This window comes from Haliotis asinina, chromosome 8 (genome assembly GCF_037392515.1).
Source record: "Haliotis asinina isolate JCU_RB_2024 chromosome 8, JCU_Hal_asi_v2, whole genome shotgun sequence".
In the NCBI taxonomy this organism is placed as follows: Eukaryota; Metazoa; Mollusca; class Gastropoda; order Lepetellida; family Haliotidae; genus Haliotis; species Haliotis asinina.
Window position 1 is genome coordinate 24,571,895 of NC_090287.1, and position 27,825 is coordinate 24,599,719.

Sequence of the window (27,825 nt, forward strand, 5' to 3'; positions counted from 1 at the left end):
ACGGTACAATGGACAGAAGGTTCGCAATATGTTACAAAACATTTCAATCCATTTCGTCGCCTCAGATTAGACCAGAGATCTAGCCGGAACTCCTCGCGGGATCACGACTGCCAGTAAAGAGAAAGTATACGCTTTAAGTGCGTGAGTATTACGTGAGTGGGTTTTACGCCTCTATTAGCAATATTCCAGCAATGACTGGGGATACCAGAAATGAGCTTCACATATTGTACCCATGGATTGGAACCCCAGTAAACCCCAGCCACCAGGCTACACTCCAAAAACCGGGGTTCTTCCCAAAAATCATCACCGTTTTCAAAACGTTACGCGACTGAAAACAATTGCCGACACACTGCAACTTAAGGTGCAAAACACAGTATGATACTCTTACTGAATACATCCCCGTCCAAAAATCATTATTTGCATTCTCATTAAACATGGGCGTATACCTTCTTTCGCCGTTAGTTTAGATCGTCAGCCCGGACTGGTTTTAGAATGATATAGCCTGGTTATTGCTTCAGTTCAGGACAAACACTATTGTGTTAGTTTCCCGTTTCAGCCATTGTAAGTTAGGATCGAGGTAGTTTGACATGTTTTTGTCATTTTCACTCCTTTTGACTGAATGGCTTGGTTAAACAATAGTGACGACCCGAAGAAAGTTACCACATGTTGTATTGATACTAGTATATATTTGAGTATATGAGAGTTGGAATGACTCGGGGTTCGATTGAGAAAAATACCTAACACAAATTCAGCCATATACATAATGAATGAAGTTACCAAACACCGAATCATTAAGAAAAGAAAAACCACTAAGAGGCCTCAAGGCCTCTAAAGTTATTAATATTGAATTCTTTCTGGAAAATTGATGTTATCTCTACCGATGTTGACAACTGCTGCCTTTGGTTCTCAAATAACAGATGATTCTGATTGATGTTATGTATATGTAGACTGGTCGCCATGACAACAATAGAGTACATTTCACAGCAAATAGAACGAGAAATACCATTCCATTCGTCATGAAAGTGAATATGAAAAAATATGAAACATCATTTTTAGACAGACACATGATAAGGCAAACAGATGCATAAAGTTAGAAATGTTAGTATGACAGAGGTTTTTGTCGTGAAAAATACTGATTGAAGGGAATCCGTGCATGGAGGGTCTTTCATGACGCCGATGGTGAGTTTTATGAGTTCTGCCGCTCCATCTCGCTCCCGTCACTAGAGTATTCCTGAAGAAGTAAATTAGTAATTTGTCTGTGAGAAAGGAAAGTTAATGTTTCAATATTTTTCGTTTTTCGAATGAGAAACCCCGCCGTCCCATAAACTATTACCTAACCATTCACCCTGTACAAAGTAACCGTATCAGTGACGAGACGATCAAATGTAGCCATGTGCATTGACAAGCCTCACAGCTAATTGTTATTCATAACAAATTACCAATTATCTATACGAGTAACGTAATTGGTGACTGGCGTGCAGCAAATGGGGCATGGCATACACTCACACTCACAACAACGCACGCGCACGCGCACGCGCACACACACACACGCACACACAGAATGGGGTGTATCGCTAAGAAACAGTTTTGGCTGGAATTTATAAACGAATTTAAAGGTGAGGTTTCGCTGCCTTGGATGATCCATGATTTTTGCGTGGAATTGCGGAGGTAGCTGTTTTCGGCGTGTAACTTTTCATATAATGATCCGATTGTGACCACTTATAGCTCATTGGGGTCTTAAAAATATTTTGCGAGGTGAAATGCAACTTCGACTGAGGAGGCGGTGGTTCCGCAGTTACATTCTTTTTTCTAACACTAATTCTAAGCGATACACGCCCATGTGCACCCACGCACACACCCACACCCAGGCGCACACACACACACGCAACCCATAACACACACGCATGCTTGTTAATCGATTGTCATGTTTGAAAGGTTTGGGCGATTTTTTAGTGCATTTTATAACTTATGCAGAGTCCGAGTATTTTTCTCCACTACGTTTGATGTTGTTTGAACACATCATGAGGCAAGTACATTGATAGATCAATCGACGCAACTGAGATCGAGACTAGAACGTGCTTGGATCCTATGTGTCGGTCGGTGACAATCTTCACTCTCAACAAGCGTCACAAGAAAGGCCATTCAATGGTCAGACAATGTCATCATGAGGTGACAACTAAACACCACTACAATGAGTCATGCTGAGAGATGCAGTTGTTAGAGATGCCTGGAAACAAGTGGAGGATTAGTGATTAGATTGGAAAACCAGGAGCTGCAAGGGCGTAAAGGATTAGAAGCGGAGAAGTTAAGTGACCACCGCTGCACTCTGTCCAGTCCAAGCCGGAAGGATGGTATATTCAAACCATAAAATATATTCAAACCATAAACAAATAATTCTTGGTTCTTTGGATTTTGTCGCTATTTATTTTTTGGACAATTCGCAACACACATTGCTTTGAAAGGCTGAAAAAAAACGGTTCTTCTTGCCAGGCGTCAAAACATCTTTTCGAAATTGGATTCTTTACTTCTGGGAATTAGCTAATGTTTGTGGCTAATATTCAAATATTCTACTTTCATGAACAGGCAATTTTAGTTCCATATTCAGAAAGTTACTATCAACAATACTGTTCAAACCTATGAAAAGGAGGAAGGCACTCTGAAGAACACCTCATTATGTTATTGTGACTTTATGAAACTGGCATTATGTCTAGAATACAGCAACATTAGCGGCAGGTGATAACTCTTGCCGTCATGGGTGTGTATTTCCTTCTATGTAATATTTACAAAATAATGCAGGAAAACATCATAGATCTTATGTTCCTACACGTCTTCACTCTACCTAAGACCTGGACTGGGGGTACAATGCAACGATGCTGACCAAACGAGGGAAAGGCGGAAGATGTGAGGTAGGGGCATGAACAATGTTCCGTCCGTAATTCTATATAAGTAGCAGTTCGAGCCATTTGTTTGGAGGTGCCCAAGAGAAGATTGTCAAATATCAAAACCAAGTTAAACTGTCGTATTCTAAGACTCCTTTTGTGTTTTTATGACAAAACTGTTTCAGGAATACCCAGTGTTGTGATGGATATTCTTGTTACTTCCGGTGCGTAACTTTACTGTGATTATGTGTATGTTGTACGTCACATCTACAAACAGCACAACAGGTTATGATCGACAGTTAGCAAGAAAGGAGAGAAAACATTATACATCAATACTTGTTGGACGCCAAGAAACAAAGCACAAACCATCGCTTTTTTTAAATTAAAAAAGGTAAACAAAACCGTACAAACAATTTTTTTCTGTTTTAAGTTACAATTTGTAAAACTGGGCGCGGGTAGATATACCCGTAAAACCATTGGCTGCTGTCTTAACGTAAGCACCATCTTTATTAGGTTTCTGATAGAGTATTGTTATTCGGGGTAGCTGTAGAGGGTTTGGTTTAAACTTTTGTCTGTGCTGTCTGGGATAAGGGTTGTTCGTTCTCAGCAACCAGCTCTTCACGTGCTTCTGTCTTTGGCTGAAATAGAAGGTGGTCAAACATTATTTCCTAATCTTCATCTGTGCCGCTTACTGTCTGTGGTTTATATGTGATGAGTGATCGAGAGGATGCGTGAGTATTTCCCCAATTAATCAGGGCTACGGCAACAGTGAACAAGGACTTCCGGTCTGCAGTCAGAGCACGTTTGTCAGGTCACAGATTGTATGTTGTCTTCACATGAAAATACTGGCGAACGTGTTCCTCTATATAACAGTACTTTACAGCAATTATCATTATATACGTTATGATTCGCCCGGATCAATCAAACTAGTTCTTCGTTCCATAGCGTCAGACGCACTCTTATAACACTGATTCTAGATAGGAACATTGAGGAGAATCTAGTGGTACTATGTTATTCGTAACTACTCGTGTCATTCCGGCAAGTCGGTTACGGAAAGAGACGAGTAGTTACGAATGGGTACTATGTCTTAAATACGGCACAGATCATTCGGCCACAACGGCCACATTCTGTCTAAAATAGGCATGTCTGTATCTGCCTCTGCTTAAAATGACAAAAAAACTCGGTCACACCAGGTACGCCGACTGCGCATTTTCAGCTCGAACATCCGGATGATAGCTGAGTAAATGGCTCAAGTTCGTCATTGAAAATAACAGGATTAAAGCCCGACTAGCATTTGTGTTTGCGAAATGCGACAAGAACATGAGACTTCTTTTTCCTTTCAAGAATCGAAAAGGGGCACAACTCTGGCAATACAGTTGCACGAATCTTATGCACACCTATCAAAATGAGCCATTAATTGTTACTACTACGTGAAATGTGTGTGGACTGTTGGTTGGTTGGTAGTTGACAGTAATGCGTGTGTTTGGAAAAACACGAACACACTGAGATAACACGATCGGTAACACTGATATCCTACCTAGACAACGAGTCTATCAGTCCTTGCCGTGTCCTATTGAGGCAACATAAGGGGTTATCAGTTTGTGAAATGTCGGAATCGAACAGCCTCCGTCCACTCTCCGGGAAAACGCTTTATCCACTAGACCCTCCTCATATTATATATACCTTAAATATCTGTAACGGTCAACTCACCAGCTCCACCTTCCTGTATATGACGACCTCGACGACAGTAACGACAGCTCCCAACAACACCCCAATCAGGAGAAGAATGAGTGCCCCTGAGAAAGACCCCAAGTCCACAGTGTAGTACGGTGGGAGGTTGAAGACGTCGTCTTGGGAAGGGTTGATCATGAAGCCATGACATTTACCAGCAAACCACTTCTCCTCGATCAAACGTAAAATTCCATTCTCACGGAGAAGAAGAATTGCTATATCTAGCTCCTTCGTGTGTTCCCAGTATTTTCTATATGCAAATGAGTATGAACTAGTGGTTGTAAAATCTCCCACGAAAAACAAGTCGCATGGTTCTTGTTTGCTATAGTACTTCGCCATGGTTGATTCCATGATGAAGGCATAGTCTTTCCGCCATGACGTTCTAACTCGTTTTATCCCGTCTGATATAGTTTTCTCCAGAACGTCAGGATTCTCATTGACAATCTCGTGTATACGTCTTAAATTTGGAACTTTGGCGTTCTCAAAATATTGGTATGTTGATCCGTCTTGGAGCATGCCGAACTCAATATTTGTTTGTTCTATGAGGTCATCCAGGCTGCGAATTCTTGTGAATTCCCTGACGTCTTCCGGAGTCGGACCCAGCCTCAACATGTTGGTGAGACTGGCCGTAAATGTCAACACGAACATCATGATATATACCCACCATGACATCACGACGATTCGACCCCCTAAAGACCGTGGCGCCCGAACGTAACCTGCCATAATGCAAAATACATCCAGTTAAGATCTGGCTCAGTGTTTTGCCCCTCCTGCTAGCTCAACAGCAGGAACTATGGGGTTCTATAACGGATAAAGCGATTACCAACTCACAGAAGTATTGATATTCCCCAAATAAGTAAACTTAGCCTCAGAACTTATCGTTACACTCCACTACTGAGTCTAACAAAACCTTATGGGAGGTCGCGTCAGGTAACCTTTGAGATTGACCAATCAGAACACAGTTTACCAAATCGCAAAAGTGGACATTCGCACATACATTTTGAACTTTTTACCTCGAAAATGTTCATACTCGAACGACTGCGAGTGCTAGTTAGCGTACTTTCGCTTCCGGGTGATGCACAAGGCGCACGTTACAACCATGGCAACGGAGAGTAAACAGTCGCTGAAAATAGTGTTTTTGGCAATATTCAAGGATGTCATATTGCTGAAATATTAGCTAATAGTAATCATGTCAACAGAAACCCCAAGGCGTATATACTGCAGAGCAAATTACTGTGTTCTATGCGGATTTTTGTTTGTGGAGAAATCTGTGTCAGTGACATGAATATTTTGTAGGTCCCTCCGATTCCTAACTAGTATCCGTTGTCTGACTGGTTAAATTAATCAACCGTCTCGCAATTGATTGGACGGTCATAGGTCGCTCAAAGGCTACCTGACGCGACCTTCTGCTAGGGTTTGTTAGCCTAAGTGGTGGAGTGTAACGAAATACACTGAGACTGGTTTACTTAGACTGCAAATATGTATTGTTATAACGCTGACACTTAATGATGAATAAAACCACAAATCATGAACTCACTAACTTAAGCACTATTGCGTGACTCTACCAGAAACCTAGCAATGTTACGGCGATATTGTCATTGTAAAGAATCGCTTCTTTGTGAAGACTTTATCCACTAAGCTACCAGTGTGTCACCGGCAGTGGATTGTTGTGGGGAATTCTTGTGAACTGTTATCCTAATACATCAGTAAGTGATAACAACAATAAGAATAATCATTACCGTCCTCATCATCATCCGGAGAAGAGGTTTATCATTAAAAACTTGTCTGAAAATCTGAATGGTATGTCAAGAAACCGATTATTGCGCATAGCCTTAGTTTTCATTATTCAGTCATACCTAAAGCCTAAAAGAATTTCTGTAGTCACACAACGCGAATGGATTCGAAGTGTCAGCCTAAGGCTCGATGAAGATGAGGAGGAGGAGGAGGAGGTTACCCACCTTGCCAGGCCCATGCACTGATAAGGAACCAGAACGAGTTGTAGCAGGTGAATGACTCGGCTTCACGAACAGTGGCTTCGCCGTCCTTCGCCATCCGCCGCCATTCGTAGGGGTTGCAGTGGCAGATGACATAGACGATCGTGCTGACGGCAAGGTAGGCGAGGAAGGACAGGAGCCATACACTCTGGTCAAGCGGCGTGAAGACACGTGACAAACGATCTCCCAAACTCGGTTGATAAGCCGTTGGTTTTTTCATTACAATGACCGGTCCAAAGTTCTGGATAGGTATTGAGAAATCCAAATCTTCCCTCCTGTTGGACGTTACAGTCAGCGGGGCTGCTGCCATGTCAACTTCCTGGAAGAATAATCCAAGATCACAACCGCCATAATTCCCCTAATGTAATTTATAATCATCAGCGTATGTTTCAAAAGAAATTATACCATGAAATAATTATTACACCAGCACGTAATCCTGTAACGGAAAACAACATTTGCAAAGCAATACGGTTAACAACAATGAAATTCATTTAAAAATAATGTAGTTGGTTAAACACGGTTGAAACGTTTAGTCACAACTGATTTTAATAGTCTATCTAGACGATACACCGGGATATATTTAGGCAGCCATGAAAAATTTAACATTTTTATAATTGTCTTATAACCTACATGCACACTTTGACATATATCTCTTATTTTGATGCTGAATTTTATTGTCTGTGTCATTACACGGAGATATTTTTCTAATTTGAAATTTTAAAACACAGTCCCTCATTCCACATACCAGGGAATCAACAAAAATGTATTTTGAAATCTGCTCACATTATTCACAACTTCACCAACGATGCCGTCCCAAGTTCCATTCCGGCGTGTCCCAAATATCCCGTGATCGGGTACATGCAGTGTGTAGTTGAATGGCACGAGCTTGCTCATCTCGTCCAGGACATCCTTCATGAACCCCTCATAGTTGTTGGGGTCGCTGGATCCGGCGACGCCGCTCACCCGCCGCAGGTACGGAGGCACCTGTACAAGTTTGCTAGTGTTTCACATTGTTTAACGCCACACTCAGCAATATTCTAGGTAAACGTCGGCGGTCTGTAAATTATCGAGTCTGGACAAGACAGTCCAGTGATCAACATCATGAACGATATACGCAATTGGGATTCAGTGACATGTTTAAGACTGACTACCCGATCGATCCCACCAGTCGCCTCTTACGACAAGCATGGAGTACTGGAGACAAATTCGGATCTTCAATGGTGACGTGCGAGATAAAAGATAGCAGGTGTTTAACCAACTCGCACAAACTGTTTGTGACTGAAGTCATAAGCAAAGTCATAACAGAGGAGGTAGTGTATACTTCTTTGGCATGTCGGTTTATTGAAAATATACTGCGGAATCGGGTTGTAGTGTTTTTGGGTTTTTTTCTTTTCTTTTTTTTCCTTTTGTTTCGTTTTTTATGGGAAAAGATCTGTGGCAGAGAACACAGAGATTTCCGCATCGACAATACAGCATATAGATCTCAACTGTCAGTGTCATATCACCGTTATCGTGAAGACAATTTGTAGTCAGTAATTTTGTTCGATTCGTTATGTTAGCGTCTGAATTTGATAGACAGAGTGTGAATGCTCCAATACTATCATGTCAAGCTTATCGCTTCATACCCGTAACTGCATCAATACACCTCCATCACTGATAAACTCTTGAAAGAAACACAGACCACACAAATACACATCTGGTTCAACCAAAAGTTAAACAACGTCATCGCCATGTGCCACACGCTATATAGACCAAATACATATGCAGTTCAACTCTGTGGCCTTCCATTCTATAAACATTTGAATGCCAGTTGTATTTGGAAGGTTTTTACATGTACAGTGTTACAAGAATGAAGACGAAGAGACTACGGAGAAGATGGGAGTAAGCTTACCAGAAGAGACGAGATGTTTAGCCTCAAGCCCTGAAACGAAAACAACATACATTATTAATGGGAATATTTTAGGTAAACATAAAATGATAGCACGAAGGAATACATAGCCGTCAGTAGCGTCAGAAATAAAACCAGTGATCACACAGTGTTCGCGAAAACACCCTGTCCTACCGGTAGCACTGATTGACACACTTTGCCTTAAACTGCCACACATTGGACGGGTATAGTGAATGTTGTTATCCCCGGCGTGAGAAAGATGTTTGGTGCCAAGGACGACCTCACTGGAATTCAAGAGCAAGTGTCAAGAGCAAGTGTCTTCTGGTCGGACGAAAGTCGATTTCTGTTGTCCTGAGGGTCGAAATACAGCATATGCACAGCGGGTTATCCTTGAACAAGTACCGTTTTGGGGAGATTCATTGATAGGATGGGGCATGTCTCTCTTAGATGACAGTAAACCTCACATTGTAACGATGAACGTGTGTGAGTGAGTTTGGTTTTATGCCGCTTTAAGCAACACTTAAACAGTATCACGACGGAGGGAACCAGAAATGTGCTTAACATATTGTGCCCATAAGGGCAATCGAACCCGGGTCTTCAGCGTGCTGAGTGAACCACTACACTACCCCGCCGCCCCGGTGATGATGTGACAAAATGTGAATGAACAACTTACATTGTGCTCGATTATTGAAACCTATGTGATTTCTTGAGGATTGTATGCCAGACTCTTGAAAATGTTATAACGTCAGACGTCCACAAGAAGTACAGAATGTACCAGTATGTACTGCTTGCTTCTCTGAATATTCTAGTAGACAATATTCCATTTAAGTATTACTTGCGGGGCAGTTTATTCAGTTAGAAAGTTGATTTGAGAATTCGCTTATTCGCTGAGGTTTACATATTTGCATATGAACAAAGCACTTCTAGGTTATCAAACCAGATGAAGACCAATACATCAGGAAATATGAGGTAAGCAGTAGTGTATAATTAAGACGTCAGAATACGCTTCAAACCTATCATCATTATCATGGGTTTAAAGAATGACATAGGTCCTACCAATCTCCAAAGGCTGAAACGATTAACGACAGAGGCAAGCAGATGATGAGGTGCAATACTCAGCACTCTTCGGCAACATGTTTAACTTCAATGCAAGAAATTAACGCAAGCAAGAATGTATTAGCTGGAAGAGAAGTCCTGAAGCTGTAGCTCAAGGCGATAGTGAGGCTGTTTTGTGGTTAGACTCAGAAAGGATCTGGGATCCCTTCAAAAACCGCCACAGGAGAAGTTGAGCAACTTGTTATGTGGACTTGTTCATGTTAGCCAGGGGGAGAGGTGTCCAGACACAACAATATTGTTGTAAACAAGAACAAGGGTTACAGTGATCTCTGGGTCTCTTCGCTGATCATCGCAGTGAAGATCGTGAGGATCCTGACTACAGAAAACTACTGAGGGGGTATCCACATGATTTTCTCATATTCCTGCCGCGGAGAAAAGAGCAGCATGAGAGGCAGTCAATCTGTATGACCTTATGTGCCCAGACTGCCTCCTTACATGGGCCATCCACGTTGAAGTGAAGGACGTGAGCATTTTGACGGAACATCTTCTGAGGCTTTCGACACCTGCAGTGGAGTAGAGTAAGGATGTGCACTTGCCTAAGTCCCGTTCCTAGAACCTTTGTCACACTCATGCCTTTAAAACCCAACGCTGTCGATCTCTACATGAGACAAGAGGCTGTATTATCTGGCTCGCCCGAAGGCAAAAGCGAACCCTCATCAAAGACATGGGTTTTTTCTCTAAATGACCCGGCTGTGGCAACACATTCAGACAAGGTACGATATACGCCCCTGCCAAAGGGCACCTTCAAATCCATGTATAACCAGTACTTGAGGTCACTGTTAAAATATACAGTTCGATTTTCTCCGTTAACCAATAGTCAAAAAAGCCTGAACTCAAAGAGCCTGAACTGAAAAAAAACCCAAAAAACATTAATAACAAACACCTCTCACACCACAAACTACCTCCCACCTACAAATGTAAACTCGGCACAGAGTACCACACCACACTAATGGGCGCTATTGATCACTGGATTGTCTGGTCGAGACTCGACTATTTACAGACCGCCACCATATTGCTGAGTGCGGTGTAAAACTAAACTCACTCACTCTGATATAAAATAAATAGGGAATCATGTCAGGTTTCTGCAGTTTCAATCCTCAGTTTGGGGGAATTGTGAAGATATATTGATATGTGCAATTCAATACTGCCAAGCATTGGTCACCAGTTACGCCAGTGTACAGGGCAGACTGTGTCGCGGAACAGGCTTTGCAGTATTGATCAGCTCACATAACAATTGGCTTAACTTACACGACTGCACACCCTTAACATCAGATAACGCCTCATGTCCGTAGAGGGCTGGAGGCAATCACTCAATTTACGTAGGATCTAACCCTAGACCTCTTTACTTATTTTCCATGTACAAAAACGACTTTCATGAAACATTATACACTCAGGCAGATGATACTGTGCGGTTTCAAGAAACAGTAATTCCAGGACCAAGACTTTCGGTGCATCAATTGATTTCAGGCGATTTTAATATAACACCTTCAGAGACAGAAGTTAAATCTTTGCTCATTCCGTGTTACTTTCAAGAATAATGACACAATCAAGCAGACGATTCTGAGTTGTTGAAGGGAAAGGTCGCTTTTTCAAGAAACGACCCCGAGGCAAGATTGTTTTGGCGCATCCATTGCTTTCTGACAAGGCGGCGGTTAAGTCGAGCAGGTGATGCAGTGACTACCGTATTTATAATGCAGGGCCCTGTTTCACAAAGCTGTCGAAAGCCTAAGGTTTCGTATCTTTTCTTGTAGCAATCGCACTTCCTATACTGTAACATAGGATGTAAGAGTGTTACAAGAAAAGATACGAAACCTTAGGCTTACATTTTGAAACTTGGCATAATGCTATCATCAGTACTCGAAATAGCTGTACATTGCAGGTGAGCATCTTTTACAGCCCTTTTGGTATATTTCCAAATTTCACATAATAGAAGACACATCTGTGTGCCAAACATATCAGAATACAGTTTTCACAACAACATTTGTCACGCGTTATTTTACTGGACGGTGGATAACGCTCTTCAAACTGCTCTTTTCAACAAATGTTACAGTTCAGTTTCAGTTGCCTACGTTGAATTGTGCAAAATGTATTAAAGAAGATATCGGCCAAAGAACTGAATTGGTTACAAATTCATAAAAGTAATATAAATTGAATCATGTTAGCAGCTTTAATGTAATTTTCTGTCTTCATTACATTTGTGTTATGAAATGCTGTAGTATTAAACCATAGAAGGAGAGGCACTGAGGTACTGTAAAAAGAAGAATTTACTGAAGCATTGTGAAGGATTTATTGTGGGATTAATAAAACCAGAGACAATATAAAAACGCAAGTGCACCCCAAGCGAACCAGATTGAATGTGGCAGGCTGTAGACAGCATTGATTACATACGAGAACGAGTGATGTCAGACCTGGAATCATATACAGGGATGAGAAATTTCCGCGGATCCGCGGAAATCCGCGTTTTTTTACATCCCCAGGGTCATTTTTCTGAAACGTCTAACTATATATACAGTGTTAATATTGATTTTAGAAGCCATATTTAGTGTGTAAAATGCCAAAATCCCAGGAGCTTCCGGGGGGCTTCGCCCCCCTGGGCCCCCGACCAGGCTCCGCCCTGGACCTGGCTAGACCCCCGACTAGTTTTCAGCTGTAAATGAAAATTTCCATTCTCATCCCTGCATATATGATTGGGATTTTGGCTCGTCTAGTCGCACAATTCAAGGGACTTCCTTAACAATTAACGATGATTTGTCAAGACCTGCGACATACGACATAGTTCCACATTTACGTACACGATACATACAAAAAAGCCAACTGATTTAAGTACTTAGAAACATCCTCTCCGTTTTATGGACATGGCAAACTGGTAATAGGTGTGTACTGGAAAGGCGATGCTGGAAACTGTTAGTCACCGGAACATTTTGACAACCATCATTGTAAACTAATTGTATATTTATGTTCCCTGTCTGCATGTTTATGCATGTGCTTCGCCAGACTACTTTTACCGGCATAAGTGCCAGTGCCGTTTTATCTCTTCCACATGCGTGCTCAGATAAATAGTAGTATGGAAAATAGTATTTCAATGAGCTCCTTGCAGCGATATTTTGACTGACGGATTACTGGGTAGCACGCGCAACCATCGTCCCGATGTTCTTTGACTTCCTGTACCACAGGTGCTCGTGTGTGTCTGCCTGCCAGGAATATTTGAAGAGACTGGTCAGAATGCCTTGTCCAAACACACGTGTGTTCTTTGTTTGCATCGGATCAGACAATACACCGTTTGTATATAGCTTTAAAATTGAGACTGCTTGCTCCAACGTTCTTCGAATAATATATCATAAGCTCCTCGTATTCGCACATGAATGTATGTGTCGATGAAATTCCTACAAACGTGTGCGGAAAGACGGGCGTATCCTGTCCTATAAAAGGCATGTTAATTGAAAGCCTGAAAAAAACGGGGTGCTTTTGCAAAAAACAAGGTAGAGAACTGCACCGGAAATCCTTTTTGTGATTGATGTTTTGGGAAAGTGTGGACATGTTACATAAATCGAACAATTTAACACGATTTTAATCCCACAAAAAGTGATCCACACTTCTAACTCAACTAAAAATACCAGAAATATTTCCCTGCCGAAACCTTAATGGATTTCATTATCTTTTCACACTGCCGATGCCACTGATAAACGAAGAATGGTAACTCCATTAACTCATTCACAAGCAGCCAAACTAGCAGCGTATAAACTGCAAAACAGTTTGATCCCTTCCAAACCTTGAAACAAAATGTGTGAATCTGTGGTAACAGCACTTGGAATATCCTGAACTAACATCTGGGGGGAACATAAGGGGTTAAAGACATGCTTGGCGTACATCTCCTACTAACTGTTCAACCTTATACCGAAGGTCAAGACAAGCGCACCTGGCAAGCACAGGAACGGAGTGTTTGAGATTTGCTTCATCACGCGGCACGAAGCTAGTGTTAAACTGACAGCGATAGTTGTGAACTTGTGTGTTTTAAGGACGTGTGGCTGTTAAGGAACTTCACACATGGGACTGATGATGGCATCTTAAAGAATGCGTGAGGTACATTATTCAGACTGTATGTAGTCTGTCTTACAGTCACTAGACCCCATTGTTTTCGTTACTCCCTGCAATGCTAAAGCCGTAAATGAAGCAATTCTAGACTACCCCACTTTCATGAAATTCACACATGACTGGGATTCCTTTTCAAGTTTAATGGGTATATTTGTTACTACCAAAGTTATATATATTCAGAGACTTGACACCAGCCGAACTGTATTTGGTACAAGGTTGTCCCCAAGGTGCCAGATCTGTCATCTCGAAGGTTGTAGTAGTAATGTCGACCCAAAGCCAAGCATATTAAAGGGAAATGATGGTGAGGGGGTATTCAGGCCTAACATGAATAAGAGTTCGCTTGATCATAGATTTACATCCGTAGACGATTTGCCCAAAGTACATTTTATGGTCTTTCAGAACTTTTGACAATACTTTTCCACTCACACTCCGCTCGTATAGCGCTGTAACCCCAGCCAACCCACATGGTGCGTCTTGGATACCTATTGTAAAAATGACTAGAATGCATCTGATTTAGTTTGCCGGGCCTCTTAGCAGCCTGTTCTGTTTTCTAGCGCTAGTATAGCACTATGTTTAATGATGGCGTCTCTGCATAGATGCCGGTATTGGTTTGGCGTTTAACCACATCAGTGCCAGCCAGTCTGGAAAGAAATCGAATCCTTGTGGACTTGAGAATGCAATTTAAGTGAACATTAATCCGTTGATCGCCTTTGCACAATGTCGTGTGTGGAGTCTTACATAGAGGGCAACACTTCAATCAAACTGTTTTTAGACATCCCCCATGCACCTCGCTGTGCATCCTCGATATCTTCAGGCCATACGTTCCGATGAATCTCCACAATACCCTGGATGCATCTACGGGTCGGCCCGGTAATTTATTGTACCTCCCTTCGCTGGCTCCACATTCTCACAGTAGCCAATAATCTAAGGCGCCATTACAACCGATTATTTGGAGGAAATCATACAGACAGGCCCGAAAACATATATGCAAGAACTCCTTCCACCTCTTTCAGAGAACCTCTGCATGGCTTGTGTTGCCAAGTTTAATCGGTTAGATAATTAGAAAGGCGAAAGTGTTCCCAGCGTTGTGATTGCTACGCTCAACTTCTGGCTTCTTCTCTTACTTACAATGAAAACATATAACAATACACACACAGCCAGAGTTATTCTGATTACTTACATATCATATTTATGCTCAAACGGCACCTTAATCGAGGTAGGAATCCTCGCAAAATCCTGTGTACCCTTGTCAGCGGTGCCGCCATTTTGTAAGAAATCGGTCATCGGTAGTGATGTCATACGTCAACCTTGTTGTACATCTTATGGCCATTTCTTTGAGGTGAAGGTCGGATGGACAAGAGTAAACAAAAAGGTTTCCGATAACACTTTCAGTACTATGATGTATATTTTACTTATGGTCCAGCTATTTTTTCATGAAACCAATTTCAGTATCTACCTTTATCCTTGTTCAATGTCACATCAAAGATTTCGAAGCTCTCTTAGCGTTCTAAGATAATCGCAAGTTAATGTTAATGTATGGCACTTACGACTGTCTTTACTCTAAGAGAGCTTCGAAAATCTAAGCCTATATTGGTTAAAAAAAACAACCAAGGGAGGTAACAAATTCATCAGGCTGAGTCGTAGATGCTTCCAGGGTATAGTGGAGATTCATCGGAACGCATGCCTTGGAGATATCGAGGATGCTCGCAGTGTTATCATCACAAATTGTACAGCCAAGTTCATACTTCCTGCCAGACTGCCAGAGACCGTTACCAGGTGCTGGGGATTATGAGAACGAGGCAGGCCGCTCCAACAGGAAGTGCACCACAAAAAGGCCTCATCAATAGACTAACACTTTATCTCTGAATATATGATTTTGACTGTAACAAATAAACCCATTTAAATTGAAAAGGAGACCAGAGATTCAGGACATGATCCTGAGGAAATCTAGACTTGCTTCATTTAGGGATTTGGAGTTGCAGGGAGGGCTTAACATTACGGGAAATAATGTAGTTCAGGAACTGTGAGACAGACCTGTCAATAGCCTGTCAGTACTTTACAAACCGGTTCGTGTGAATTTATGTGCCATGGTATTTAAAATCCTAAGACCATGTCCACCCTATGTGCGACTGTTAATTTATCTTCTATGCAGAATGCAATCTGGTTACTACCTGGCACTGACGGCGAACATTTACCATGTCTGTAATTAAATAATGGTCTGGTCGGAACACCGATGTAGCCAGCAGAGATTAGTTAAATTCCAGGTTCATTTTTATCAGATTTTTGCACTTACCAAAGGGTTAAATGTGTACATTTGTCAAATATCACCAGCTTGAGTTGAGTTTAACGCCGCACTGATCAGTTCATCAGTAGGCATGGCTATTGATGGTGAAAGTACTATTGCGATAGCGATAGTCTATTGCGACCAACTATTGCAAAACTATTGCAATGTTATATTCTCCTTGAAATGTGTCATTTGAAGTAACTTCCCACATGAATGTATAGTTTATATGAAATAAAAACGAGATGAAGTAGTTTCAGTCTCTTTTAATAACTGACAAGGAACTTGAAACCCAAATCAAGTAAACAGTTAACAGGTCACAGGAGAGGATAACTTAAAATCAAAGTGAACGAATATGGTACTTCCTGTAATTTGCGCTGCGCATTTATCAACGGAGGTCACTTCTTAAGCTATCGATAGCCCAACGTTATCGATGCAACGATAGTTTTTTTGTTTCTGCTATCGATTATTTGCAACCCATCGATAGTTCGGTGCATCGTTACCGCGCTATTCATCAATTATGCGGGATGGACATTGGAAATGGTTCGTGGAAGACGTCTATGACCTTCGCGAAGCCAACGACAACAACGATGTGGCGCTGACGAACCTCAAACACTTTTCTGGGCTAATCCACGATAATGTGTTTCAAGTACGGCTGAAGTATGGAACTAGCCAAAGCCACTTGTGTACCTTTCACCATCATGAAGCTGCCATACAGTAATATACAAAAGTCTGTTCAAACAGAATTTTACATGTAACACGAACATTCCAAACTACTGAACAAAAGGCTGTCTACTTGATTTACATGTGATCTGTCTGGTAACTGCTCCATCCTTGTTAAAGATCTTCACTATTTTAAGCCCACTCGCTAGACTATTGGCAAAGAATTCCATTCTATCGACAAACCACCTTTTAAGTTCTCCAAGACTGCGCAACAGGATATGCCTGCTTAACCCATCACGATTCCAAGCCTCAGTCACAACACTGCAGATTGAAAGAAACCCCAACATGTGTGCTGCTATAAAGCTTGTTCAGTTTATACTGTATAATTACTTTCTACCTGTAATTATAGCTTGAACATTGATGACCCATTGCATGTAGATTCTTTGAACTCGCCAATTACACAGCCGAAACAGAACATGCTCTACAGTAGAGTGCTCTTTCCACACTTCCTTTAGGTGCATCCTCAGCAATAATTGACTGTTTCATCTGAAAGTTGGATTTTCTTATTCTAGAGGCAAGCAGATCTTGGTGCTGTCAAGAGTGAAAACGCTAGACAGCGCAAAACAGCGTCTTCGAAAACTTAGCCACCCCTACCCAAAATGAGCCACTCATTCAAACCTTAACATCAACTTACCTATACATCACACAGCATCGGCGTAGACACCGAGCTGCAATTATCCATATAATGTGCAGCCAAATAGTTATATTATAGAGCAAAAACAAGAAATAATTGCATCAATGTGCCGGCGTTACTAACCTATGAAGACACCTCTAGTACATAAATTACATGTGATTTACTGATATCGTCACGTTAGTGTTAGCTTAGAGTGTTTCATGTGAAAGTTGTGTATACAAAAATAACCTTTTGCAGGAACGCCGACGATATGCAGAGTTCATGTTCTGATCTTCGCCTGGATCGCCCGACGTGTTCCGCCATTATAATGAAGAAGTACGCTTTCTGCTTTATCTACGAGCCCCGGCACACACATAATACACAAACAGTTTATCTCTAACGGACATAATGGCCTCTGTCTAGCCCATGACTGTCTGTACAGATGTATTTTGAGTTTTCACTTTCCGATCAATTTAGAAACAGTTGGTTGTCACTGCCCGTGTGGCAGACTGCCAAATATGAGTTCACTCTAAGCCTGCCGAATTGCTTTCACGAAGATATGTTCTGATTGAGTTGTTTGAAACCTTCCGTGAAATCTGACTTAATATATAATCGATTGTGCTTTCATCGAGGCTACTAAGTGACAATTGCTCTACAACTGTATTAAACGCCCTCATGCTGTGCAACAATTAAACTTCTTTACCGTAAACCTTCGGGTTCTTGTACTCGTTTTAAAATGCTCCTTGATATTATTTAACTGACTATTAAATTAGTAATCTACCTCATTCAAATATGTCCTGTTTGTGCTGGAAATACATTTGGCCTAACGACTTCCCGGGCCTGGACCTTTGTCGTTTTCCTTTGTTGAAGATTGACGTGTAATCGATTATTTACGGTATTCCTAACTCTGCTGGTTATTTCATTGATCTGGAACAGACCTTCAATTTCTTGTCCTGTCCATCTGATTGTGTGGCGGTCTGAATGAAAACTGAGACTCGATTGCCTGGAAACAACAATTTGGACACTCTGCTCGACAGAGAATTACACATTTTTGTTTTCAGTTGCTTCAAAACTGCCGCGTGTTATATTCTCATTCTAAAACCTGATGCTAACCATTGTTATGCTATCTTTACAATTAATTATACCCTGTACGGGATTCTCAACTGTAGAGGGAGTCAACTATGCATAATGCAACACAACCATTGTGAAAGCGAAGAATGGGTGGAACCGAAACCGGTTCAGTTATGTGTTGGTAGAACCCTAAAACCGCTTTCTGTGGCTACCAGCATTAATGAAAAAGCGTTTATATCTTCTTTTTCATGGAAGTTCTGAAATCCAATAAAGATGGTGAATGAAACAATTTGACTTTACTATCGGTCCTCGCCATTACAGTCGGAACCTCTGGTCTAGTAGAAGAGCGCCTGCACGGAAGTACGGTCGTTCTGTCCCCTGATCCCGCTCAACAAGAGGTGCTTGTTGTTTTCCTTCCTGGTGCGGGGACGGTGGGGTAGCCTGGTGGTTAAAGCGTTCGCTCGTCACACCGGAGACCCAGGTTCGATTCCCCATTTGGGTACAATGTGTTAACCCCATTTCTGATGTCCCCCACCGTGATATTGCTGGGATATAGCTAAAATCCAATCCACTCACTCCTGGCGTGTGGTATTAGAGGAATACACGAGGAAGGTGGGGATCAGTATTATCATAGAATGACTGTTCACAAACATAGTTCTATACAGAAATACTCGCGCATTAAGGGGTTCTAAAGTTTCAACTGAGAGTGTTGAGAATCATATGCAGGGTCATGATATGGAAAACGAAAAATTGCACCAATGTCTGGATTCTGTTGCAACCACTGTTCGGCTCCTGGCCATTAGTTCTGCTAGCTCTATGAGGTCAATCTCCGGCCTGCCTATTACTGTCGAGCGTGACGGGCATTAAGCCAGTGCTTGAGATAGGAAGAGGGAATATCAACATAGTCTGGCGTGTCATAGCCAATTTATCAACATATGGAAGTCAAACAGCTTCACTACATTCTGTGTAGGCTGACCCCCAGTCTCTGAAAGTATTTAGTCACGACAGAAACAAGCATCTCCTTGTAAACTGAAATGAAATCTTAGTGAACCTGTATAAACCCAAGGCTTGCTTCATTCAGGGTCGTACCGTTGCAGTAACGTCTGGGGTGATGGGAAAATGTTTCTGGGGAAACAGACTGCATTGTGTGTACGACTGCTGAATCCGGGCATTCGTTGGCTCAAAACACCTGTATGGTTTGGTGAAAGGAATTACGGTATAATGAAATATTTTTAATGGTACTCCCAGGTTGCAGTTGTCACGGGTGGAAGCTGTCCACGAGGAAATTGTTCAAGGAGGGAATTGTCACAAACTAAAACTGTCCAAGGAGGGAATTAATCGGGTGGAAATTGTTCAAGGGGGAAATTGTCACGAGCTGAAACTGTCCAAAGAGGGAATTGCCACGAGTTGAAACTATCGAAGGAGGGAACTGTCCGGGTGGAAATTGTCCAAGGGGGGAATTGCCCAGGTAGAAACTATCCAAGTAGGGAATTTTTCAGGTGGAAATTGTCTGGGTGGAAACTGTTCAAGGAGGGTATTGTCCGAGGAGGGAATTGTCCGTGTCGATAATTGCTCATTATTCTTAGTCACTGGTTTACCTGGGTCCCCAGCCACAAAACGTTCGTAGCGGTATAACATTCATAAGCCTATGGTAAACGATAAAGTTACGACAGGTCATAAGCCTATGGTAAACGATAAAGTTACGACAGGTCGAACTCTTTGTGGATCGGGATCCTGGTTCAGATCCGACCATTTACTGGCTTGGTACATGACGAACCTAAATATTTGGTAAAACATGCCAGCTTACATACTTCTTTGTGCTGTAATTTCAGAGCAAGACAAAATACCAATTGCATGACAGCTGTTGGCGCTGACCTAAAGTTAGTGCTTGCTACGGCGCTGGTGTAAACAAATCCAGGGTGTGTTTTTTGGTCAGGTTACGCCCGCAGCTATGGAATCCAGGCTATATATAAAGGCAGCTTGGAGTAAACGTCGTCGTTGTACAGTGAGGCACATATAGCTCCCGTATCAATCTCTGACAGAAATTGTTGTCATTGACTTCTCATACATACTCATCTGTCCAATCAGGCTCTATCGTCCCAAAAGAACCATTATTGTCATTTAGACCTGTGTTGGAGAGCGTGTGGGCGTTTGTGCGTGCGTGCGTGCGAGTGTTTAAGGGAGGGGGAAAGGATATTATTGTATATACATATACTATCACGAAAGGAGGAACCAGAAATGTGCTTCACACATTGCACCCATGTAGGGATTCGAACCCATGTTCGTTGGAATGCCTTAACTTCTAGGCTATCAACGTTCGTATACAACATGACAAGATCATACACCAGAAGGAAGTGCACCTCGTGTTTGTCAGCTCATGAGGACTGCGGATGTTTTACACAAAGTCAGTGTTTCCTGGCCTTCAGTGACCGGTAGGTCTGCTGAGGCAGCACGTTACTTCAGATCTGTGTCCGGTCGTTATGAGTTCCAACCCCAGATTAATAACGATTGCGATGGATGATTTATCAGCACCATGTCGGAAGATATATCCAATAGATCACCAACAATACCTCAGTCCTGTTAATATCTTCAAGGTAACAATGGTTGGTTGAATTGTGTTTTTCGAGATAACAGACGTAAAGTACCTCATCACTGAAAAGGACCTAATCGGAAAACACTACTTCCTCCCAACACAAGTTCCATGGAGATCCTGGTTAGAATTGCTCAACAACAATCCATCCTTGTCGTAAAAGGCGAATAACGGAATCGGGTGGTCAGATTCGCTGACACATGTCATCGTATCCCAGTTAAGTAGAACGATGCTCATGCTGTTCATCACTTGATTGTCTGGAGCACACTTGATTATGCACAGACAGTCGCCATACAGATGGAATATTGCTGAGTGTTGCGCTAAACAACCAACCAACAAACCCTCAAAGCCGGAGACGAAAGTGTATTAGGTTGCTGAGATCCTGAAAATTTTACAGAAATATTCCTGCCACGACGTGTCGTTGTGGGAGTAACTCGACAAGATCCACTTCTACGAATATGTTTCGTGTACAGTATAAAGCAGGTTTCTTGTCAGTGAATCATCTCAACTTACGTTCAGTCATTCTTCTCATCCCGCCAAAGCGTAGGCAGAATTGTCGTGGGATTAATTCGACACCGCTCTTCTTCCTGAAGTGGCGTCAAACAAATCTAATCTTTCATTTGAAAAGTGATTGCTCGTCTGTATCACCTGCTCGTTCCTATTCCACACATCTCTCACTTTCTGCCGACTCCGACGAAGTCTGGTCTGAGGCTGTTGCAGTGTTCAAGCAAGGAACTAAGACAATGGGCTCGTCTGTTGTACCCGTCCACGTCTTCAGCGTCAAAACTTTCCTCATGATCCACCAGTCGCCACAGTACCAGATGTAGCCTAACGCTTATTTTCTGAACCTGGAGTATTCTAGACTTGCTTCATTTGGGGTTTTAACATTGTCGGGAGGGCTAGACTGTAAGGGAAATAATGTGGTTCAAGGACTGACTAAACCAGATGGTAAAACAGCATATGTTAAGAAAAATGATTCCTGTGGGTTTCAGGTGTTTTTCGCCTTGAAGAGCCTATCATCACCCGATTCCAATTTGTTTACACTTTTAAACGAAGTAGTGTCGGGTTTCACGAAAAGTGAATCTTTTTTCCTGGAGAAGACTCGACGTAGAGATCCTGGCAGTATTCTCATACACTCAGAGAGCGGAGTGAGCCCTATGACTGAAGCATCGCCAGGTCCATGGGTTAACTTCGAAAAAGTGGGGTCTCTATGACTGTAGTAGTTCCGGGTTCGTGAATAAACTTCGATATAGAGGGAGATCTATGGGTAAAGCACTGCAGGGTCCATGGAATAACTTCGATATAGAGGGATCTCTATGACTGTAGTACTATCGAGTCAGTCGACAGAGGCGGGGTTTGTTGATTATATTGGTGTCGAGGCCACGGGTTAACTTCGATAGAGGCGGGTTTGTTTACAATATTGCTGCCGGGACCATTGATTAACTTAGATACAGAAGATGTGTTGTGACTACAATGTGTTTTTATTTAAACGTGATCAACATAAAGACAACGAGACGCCTATATTACTCAAATTATGAAAGAGAAGACTCAACACCCAGGAATAATGTCCAAAGACATCACACAACAAATCAGTTTATCATAGCTGTAATTTACAGCTCTCAAACAAAGAGTTAAACAAAGTTGTATATCCCGTGACATCGGCGAGAGGACATCCGAGACATGAAGTCGGCCGCTGATCGATCTGAATCCCAGTGGCAACGATAAAACGAGGCCAAATCCTCGCGCATTCTGATGCCAACTTCTGTACTTATGTGAGCGGAAACCCATCGCCGTCAAGTAGCTCATACCTCATAATGCCACGGGCTTCTGCATGCATGAAATGCAGAGCAAGGACAGTTGTTATTCCATCAGTAATGCATCCCCTCACAAATTAAGCCGCTGGTAAGCATTATAGATGCTTGTGGAGGCGACCTGAGAGGTCATGTCAGAACAATATATCGAACTGACTGGTATTATGCTCCCCTTCTCTCGGTATTTTCAGTGTGGAAGAGATTATGATTACCAATTCCAAGTGACCATTGTCGTTTCCTTTGAACTGCTGCAAGTGACGTCTTTCATGAATGGGAATTAAGGAGAACCTTGAGGCTACGGGCTTCCCCGCTATTGAAGATGATTCGAATACAGACAGGACCTCCAACAATAGCTAAGACCTGGATGAATCGTTCTTTACAAACATTCACGAGAAAAAGTGTGGTGAAGATAAAACGGATGAATCCAGGATTCGAATCCTAAAATTAACGGACTCACCATGTCCGACAAGATGTGCACTGCTTTGCAAAAATGCCTTTCATCATCAACGAAGTATCGCCTTGACTGATATTAAAGAGATTAGTAAGGAGAATCGGGGCTATGGTAGTCAGTCATTAGGCCTAATGTGATATACGATATAAAATATAAACGAAGGATGTTTCCACTACTCTCCAAATGACACATCGAATTCATTTAATCGGCTTCAATTTCAAAGAATAAATGAGATTCAAAAGTAGTTTCATCCTGCACCATCAAGATCGTCCGTTTCCTCCCAACGCGAATGGAAATTCAGTTTTCAAGGTCAGATTGCCTCAGCTCTAACAGAATAAGATTCTAAGCTGGCATCAGAAAAGGTATTTTGTTTTATATAAGATCGCTACATATCTTTGATAAAATACCTGTACACGTCGCCATGAAGTCAGCATTACCAGCAGTTAATTGGGTTTTGTCCTTTTGAAGCTGCCTCATTTGGAGGCGAACAAACACTCGCGTGCAGATCGAGTTATCTTGCTTTGTTTTTGAACACGTTTTACGGATATTCCACTTTATTGTTCTAGACAGGACGTTTCGTTGCTTGATAACGACGTTATGATCTACACCGAAACTTTGGATATTGTGCAATAAAGAAGTTGGCAATACATGATAATTGTCCTTTTCATCATTCATGCCTCTAAATACCACTTAAAGAAACTAATATTGTTTTCCCGAGTCTATTATTCATATGAGTTTAGCAGTCAGTGTCGACCATGTTTCACAGAGATAATGTCTCAGTTTCACATATCACTAATTAAAACGTCCAGACATTGAATGGCTCTTGGTCGCCATTTCAAGGTCAACGACCACATTATTAAAACGGTTTTAACAAGTTTTAAGAACATCTTTAGATAACAAATATGGCAATGATGCAGAGGAGTCCCAACATCTGGGAATAATTGGTGGCACGGTGTACACACGATGATGGTAGTTGATTGTGATAACAACGATTGGAATGTTCTCAAACTGGATTAATAATCCTCCACCAGCACGACCAGCCCTGAACATCTGAGGGTGACTATGGTAAAGGAGATGCTACAAGAACGCCTAATGTACCTCCTTCGGGAGTCAGGCGTAATTCCATACTACGTTCCAACTGCTAATGTGATACATTAACGACGGAGAAGTCTTTGGGTGGCCTTTAGAAGCGATACACATAAAGGTGAAAACTTATGCGTGTAACCTTCTGTAATCTGAGGGCCCACCCTGGAGGATTACTGTGTCTACATATGCCCATCCCGGAAGATCACGGTGTCTGTATATGCCTACTCTTGGAGGTTACAGTGCCTATATGCGCCTACACTACAAGGTCACAGTGCCTACTGTGGAGGGTCACAGTGTATACGCCAAATCTGGAGGCTCACAGAGTCTGTATATGCCTACTCTTGAACGTTACAAGCTACATATGCCCATCCAGGAAGATCACGGTGTCTGTATATGCCTACTCTTGGAGGTTACTCTTGCGCCTACACTACAAGGTCAACGTGCCTCCTCTGGATGGTCAGAGTGTAACCGCCTACTCTGGAGGGTCACAGTGTATACGTCTACTCTGGAGGGTCACAGTGTCTGCATATGCCTACTCTTGAACGTTACAGTCTGTATATGCCTACTCTGGAAGAAGCTTTAAGGAGGGGTCACATCTTCACTGCAATGGGAATTGGCCAGTCTCCTTCAAACACATCAAAACGATATTACATACAAACATACTTGTGGACGACAAACATTACATTGCTGTATAATCAAACTGGATGAAACTTGAAAACTTGAAACATAAAACCACGTGTTTAAACTCGTTTCCTGCAACAGAAATTCACCCAGTCCAACTAATACAGTTATAAAAAGGATAGTTATAAAAAGCAACAGTCTGTTCTAGGATCAAGTCAGTATTTACATAATGTGAGTCAGTCTTATATCAACAGGCCGTGTCTCGCCCCTTGGGGTCCCATCTGCTGCCTATAATGTCTGACTGAATCCCTAGGGGGTGACCTTTTAGTAGCTATGCTAGGAATCCTAAATAGTTGTAACTGGGTTTCCTTTTACGCCATTCAATACCTCATAGGTTACAAATCTCTCGTTAGCGACTTCAAGTTAATCTGAAGGAACTGCTCTGTATACAGATCTCGTTTGTCCAGCATTTACAACCATGGATACAGCGGTAGAGAGATTAAAGGTAAAAACATTTAAATGTAAACATGATATTCTTAGCTTGCAAAAGGCACTTTTCTTGAGGATACATGCAGTTGGCTTCAGTTTAAACGTTCATATGAAGTCACACATTGATGCTGTTGGTACAAATAAGAACGAAAGAGTGTAAATTCAATTTGAAATACTTAAAATAAACAACAGGAAACAAAAAACAATGCTCGTATGAAATAGGTTGTCTAAGGTCTGGGGTGGTGTCAGTACTCATCCGCTTATGGTTGATGTCCGTTGTGAGTGAGTTTAGGTTTATGCCGCTTTTAGCAATATTGCAGCAATATCACAGCGAGGGACGCCACAAATGGTTTTAGATACTGTACCCATGTGGGTAATCGAACCCAGGTCTTCGGTGTGATGAGCAAACACTTTAACCACTTGCCTACCCCACAGCCTCGTGTTGAGGTAGTCGGGGGTGGGTGGGTGCAAATTTGTTCTCCGGGACTATGTTTGTCCATAATAAAAATCCCCCAGCAGGTCGGTGAACTGAATATGTGGTTTAAGCCACATTGCAATAACGCCTTTCCGTACGTTATCGAACATCTTCACCCCCTTGTATGGAACTACGAGTAACTCGATAACTTCTCCAAATCATGGTGAATTCACATTCGTGTTTTTCACTGTTACATCACTCATCGCCACCCTAGCTTGACTGAAGACACATGGAATCAAGCATTACCCCTGTCTGTCTCACATTCCTTAAACCCCACTCCAGGTCCGGCCAGGCTGTAACACTACAGCTGAAGGGGTAGTTGTCGGCACGGATACTACAGATGTATACTCCAGGTACGTTTCTGTATACAGACACATCCCTTGCCAAATTCAAAATACAGAAAAGTACCCAAAGACGAGTCCATATACCCCATTGTGTCGTTTTCCTGATCGGCAAACTGTTCTAGTAGATACCTTTGATTGCGTTATATAAGAAATGAGGCAGTAATAAATACTTCGTGTTGCACAACAACACTCGCAATCAGGTGAACGGTGACAACCACATGCGGTTTCGGCTTGTTTGTGTGGAATATGGACTTGAATCGCGTTTAAGGCATTTCTGCATTTTAACTTTGTTTAGTGTGAATTTCTGTATTGAGAAGCGTGCCAGGGATACATAACTGTAGTACCTCTGCTGACGATGACTCCTTCAGTTATACCAAAGTCCTAAATTTAGATGTGTTGCCATCTCACTCGTGTCCTTATCAAAATAAAAAGCATTGCATGATTCTGTTAAAATAATATATTTTGAAAGACCAAGAGTTGGTCGTACATCACTCCTAAAACATTGGTATAATGGCGACTGACGCTTCAGGGTAGCATCCCCGACGTCAGAAACTCCATTAGCTTATATCAGTATCATCAGCTCTGTGTCATCCCATCTACCGGGTTACTACTCCTGATGACTACTCTATCACTCAGACCAAGGAAGGACGTACCCCGGGGCGACAGTGACGATGATGTACATTATTCACTGTGTTGGGCTCAATTCCCATATCAACAGTTAAGAAACAATACAGCCATTAATCTCGCCATTGTAATATAAACACAGTTGGAAAAATCCATCACTCAGCTAGCAATACTATAAAAACACCAGTGTTTTGACCCAAAATATTTACAATCGATAAAGAACTAATATCATCCCCATATGCCGGAGTCAATGTATGGGTCTGTTGATTTGTGCTGCTGGAGATTCCCGCGTCCTGTAAACACAACGCCAGCTTATCTCAGTTACACTGCAACGGGTTAGGGCAATGGTGTCCTTTGCTTCCACTTACCTCACAAGATGCCAACAGGACACTGATAATCCCAAGTAAACTGTATCCACACTGTATCAAGCCCGGCATTTTGCTTCCACTATTGTTACCACAGTGCTGGTGAGAGATGATCGTGAAGCGGACTACTGAATCAGGTTGAGTTCCATCAGCCCGATTTGGTAGGGATCTTGTTACTCGGGAGCGAGTTACACTCCATTTACTGCGCTCCTCGTCCCCGTTTTAAAGCAGCTTCTCGTCTGCTAATATCGTCTGCTGCTACTTGCACTCCGAGCGGCGACGACGCGCGTCACTGTAGTGCCAATTAATTGGTCAGGGTAGTACTCGGTTCTGTTGAACACTGCCTTGACCTGCTTCGGTCCCCACAATCAGGACGCGTCTCCTGCCCTCGTTGGGAACTACTTATTGGCATTTGTCAACTTTATTGATTGCCTATTAGTGCAAAAACCTTCACGGCAACCTTCAACAGGTGGCAGTTAGTGGAATGTGGCGGGAAATTGCCGGTGTAATTTTTCAATTAACGGATCCGAGATTCGAAAAATTGCGAGAAAGGGATTTGTAATTATATTCTTGTCACCCCC

At 42.2% G+C, this 27,825-nt stretch overlaps 1 protein-coding gene across 2 annotated transcripts; it reads right to left on the reverse strand.

Annotated features, from left to right (window-relative positions):
* Positions 1 to 1,090: 1,090 nt before the first annotated feature.
* Positions 1,091 to 27,432, reverse strand: LOC137295037 (glutamate receptor U1-like). 2 transcript variants are annotated; one of them, XM_067826297.1, is made up of 6 exons: positions 27,248 to 27,411; positions 8,496 to 8,525; positions 7,388 to 7,588; positions 6,569 to 6,923; positions 4,590 to 5,326; positions 1,091 to 1,231 (listed from the first exon to the last, which is right to left on the reverse strand). In XM_067826297.1, exons 1-6 carry the CDS (start codon positions 27,314 to 27,316, stop codon positions 1,187 to 1,189), a joined length of 1,437 nt encoding a protein of 478 aa, XP_067682398.1. In that variant the 5' UTR covers positions 27,317 to 27,411; the 3' UTR covers positions 1,091 to 1,186. The 2 variants fall into 2 exon arrangements, with proteins under 2 accessions (XP_067682398.1, XP_067682400.1); XM_067826299.1 differs by lacking the exon at positions 1,091 to 1,231 and adding an exon at positions 3,281 to 3,517 and having other exon boundaries at positions 27,248 to 27,432.
* Positions 27,433 to 27,825: the final 393 nt, after the last annotated feature.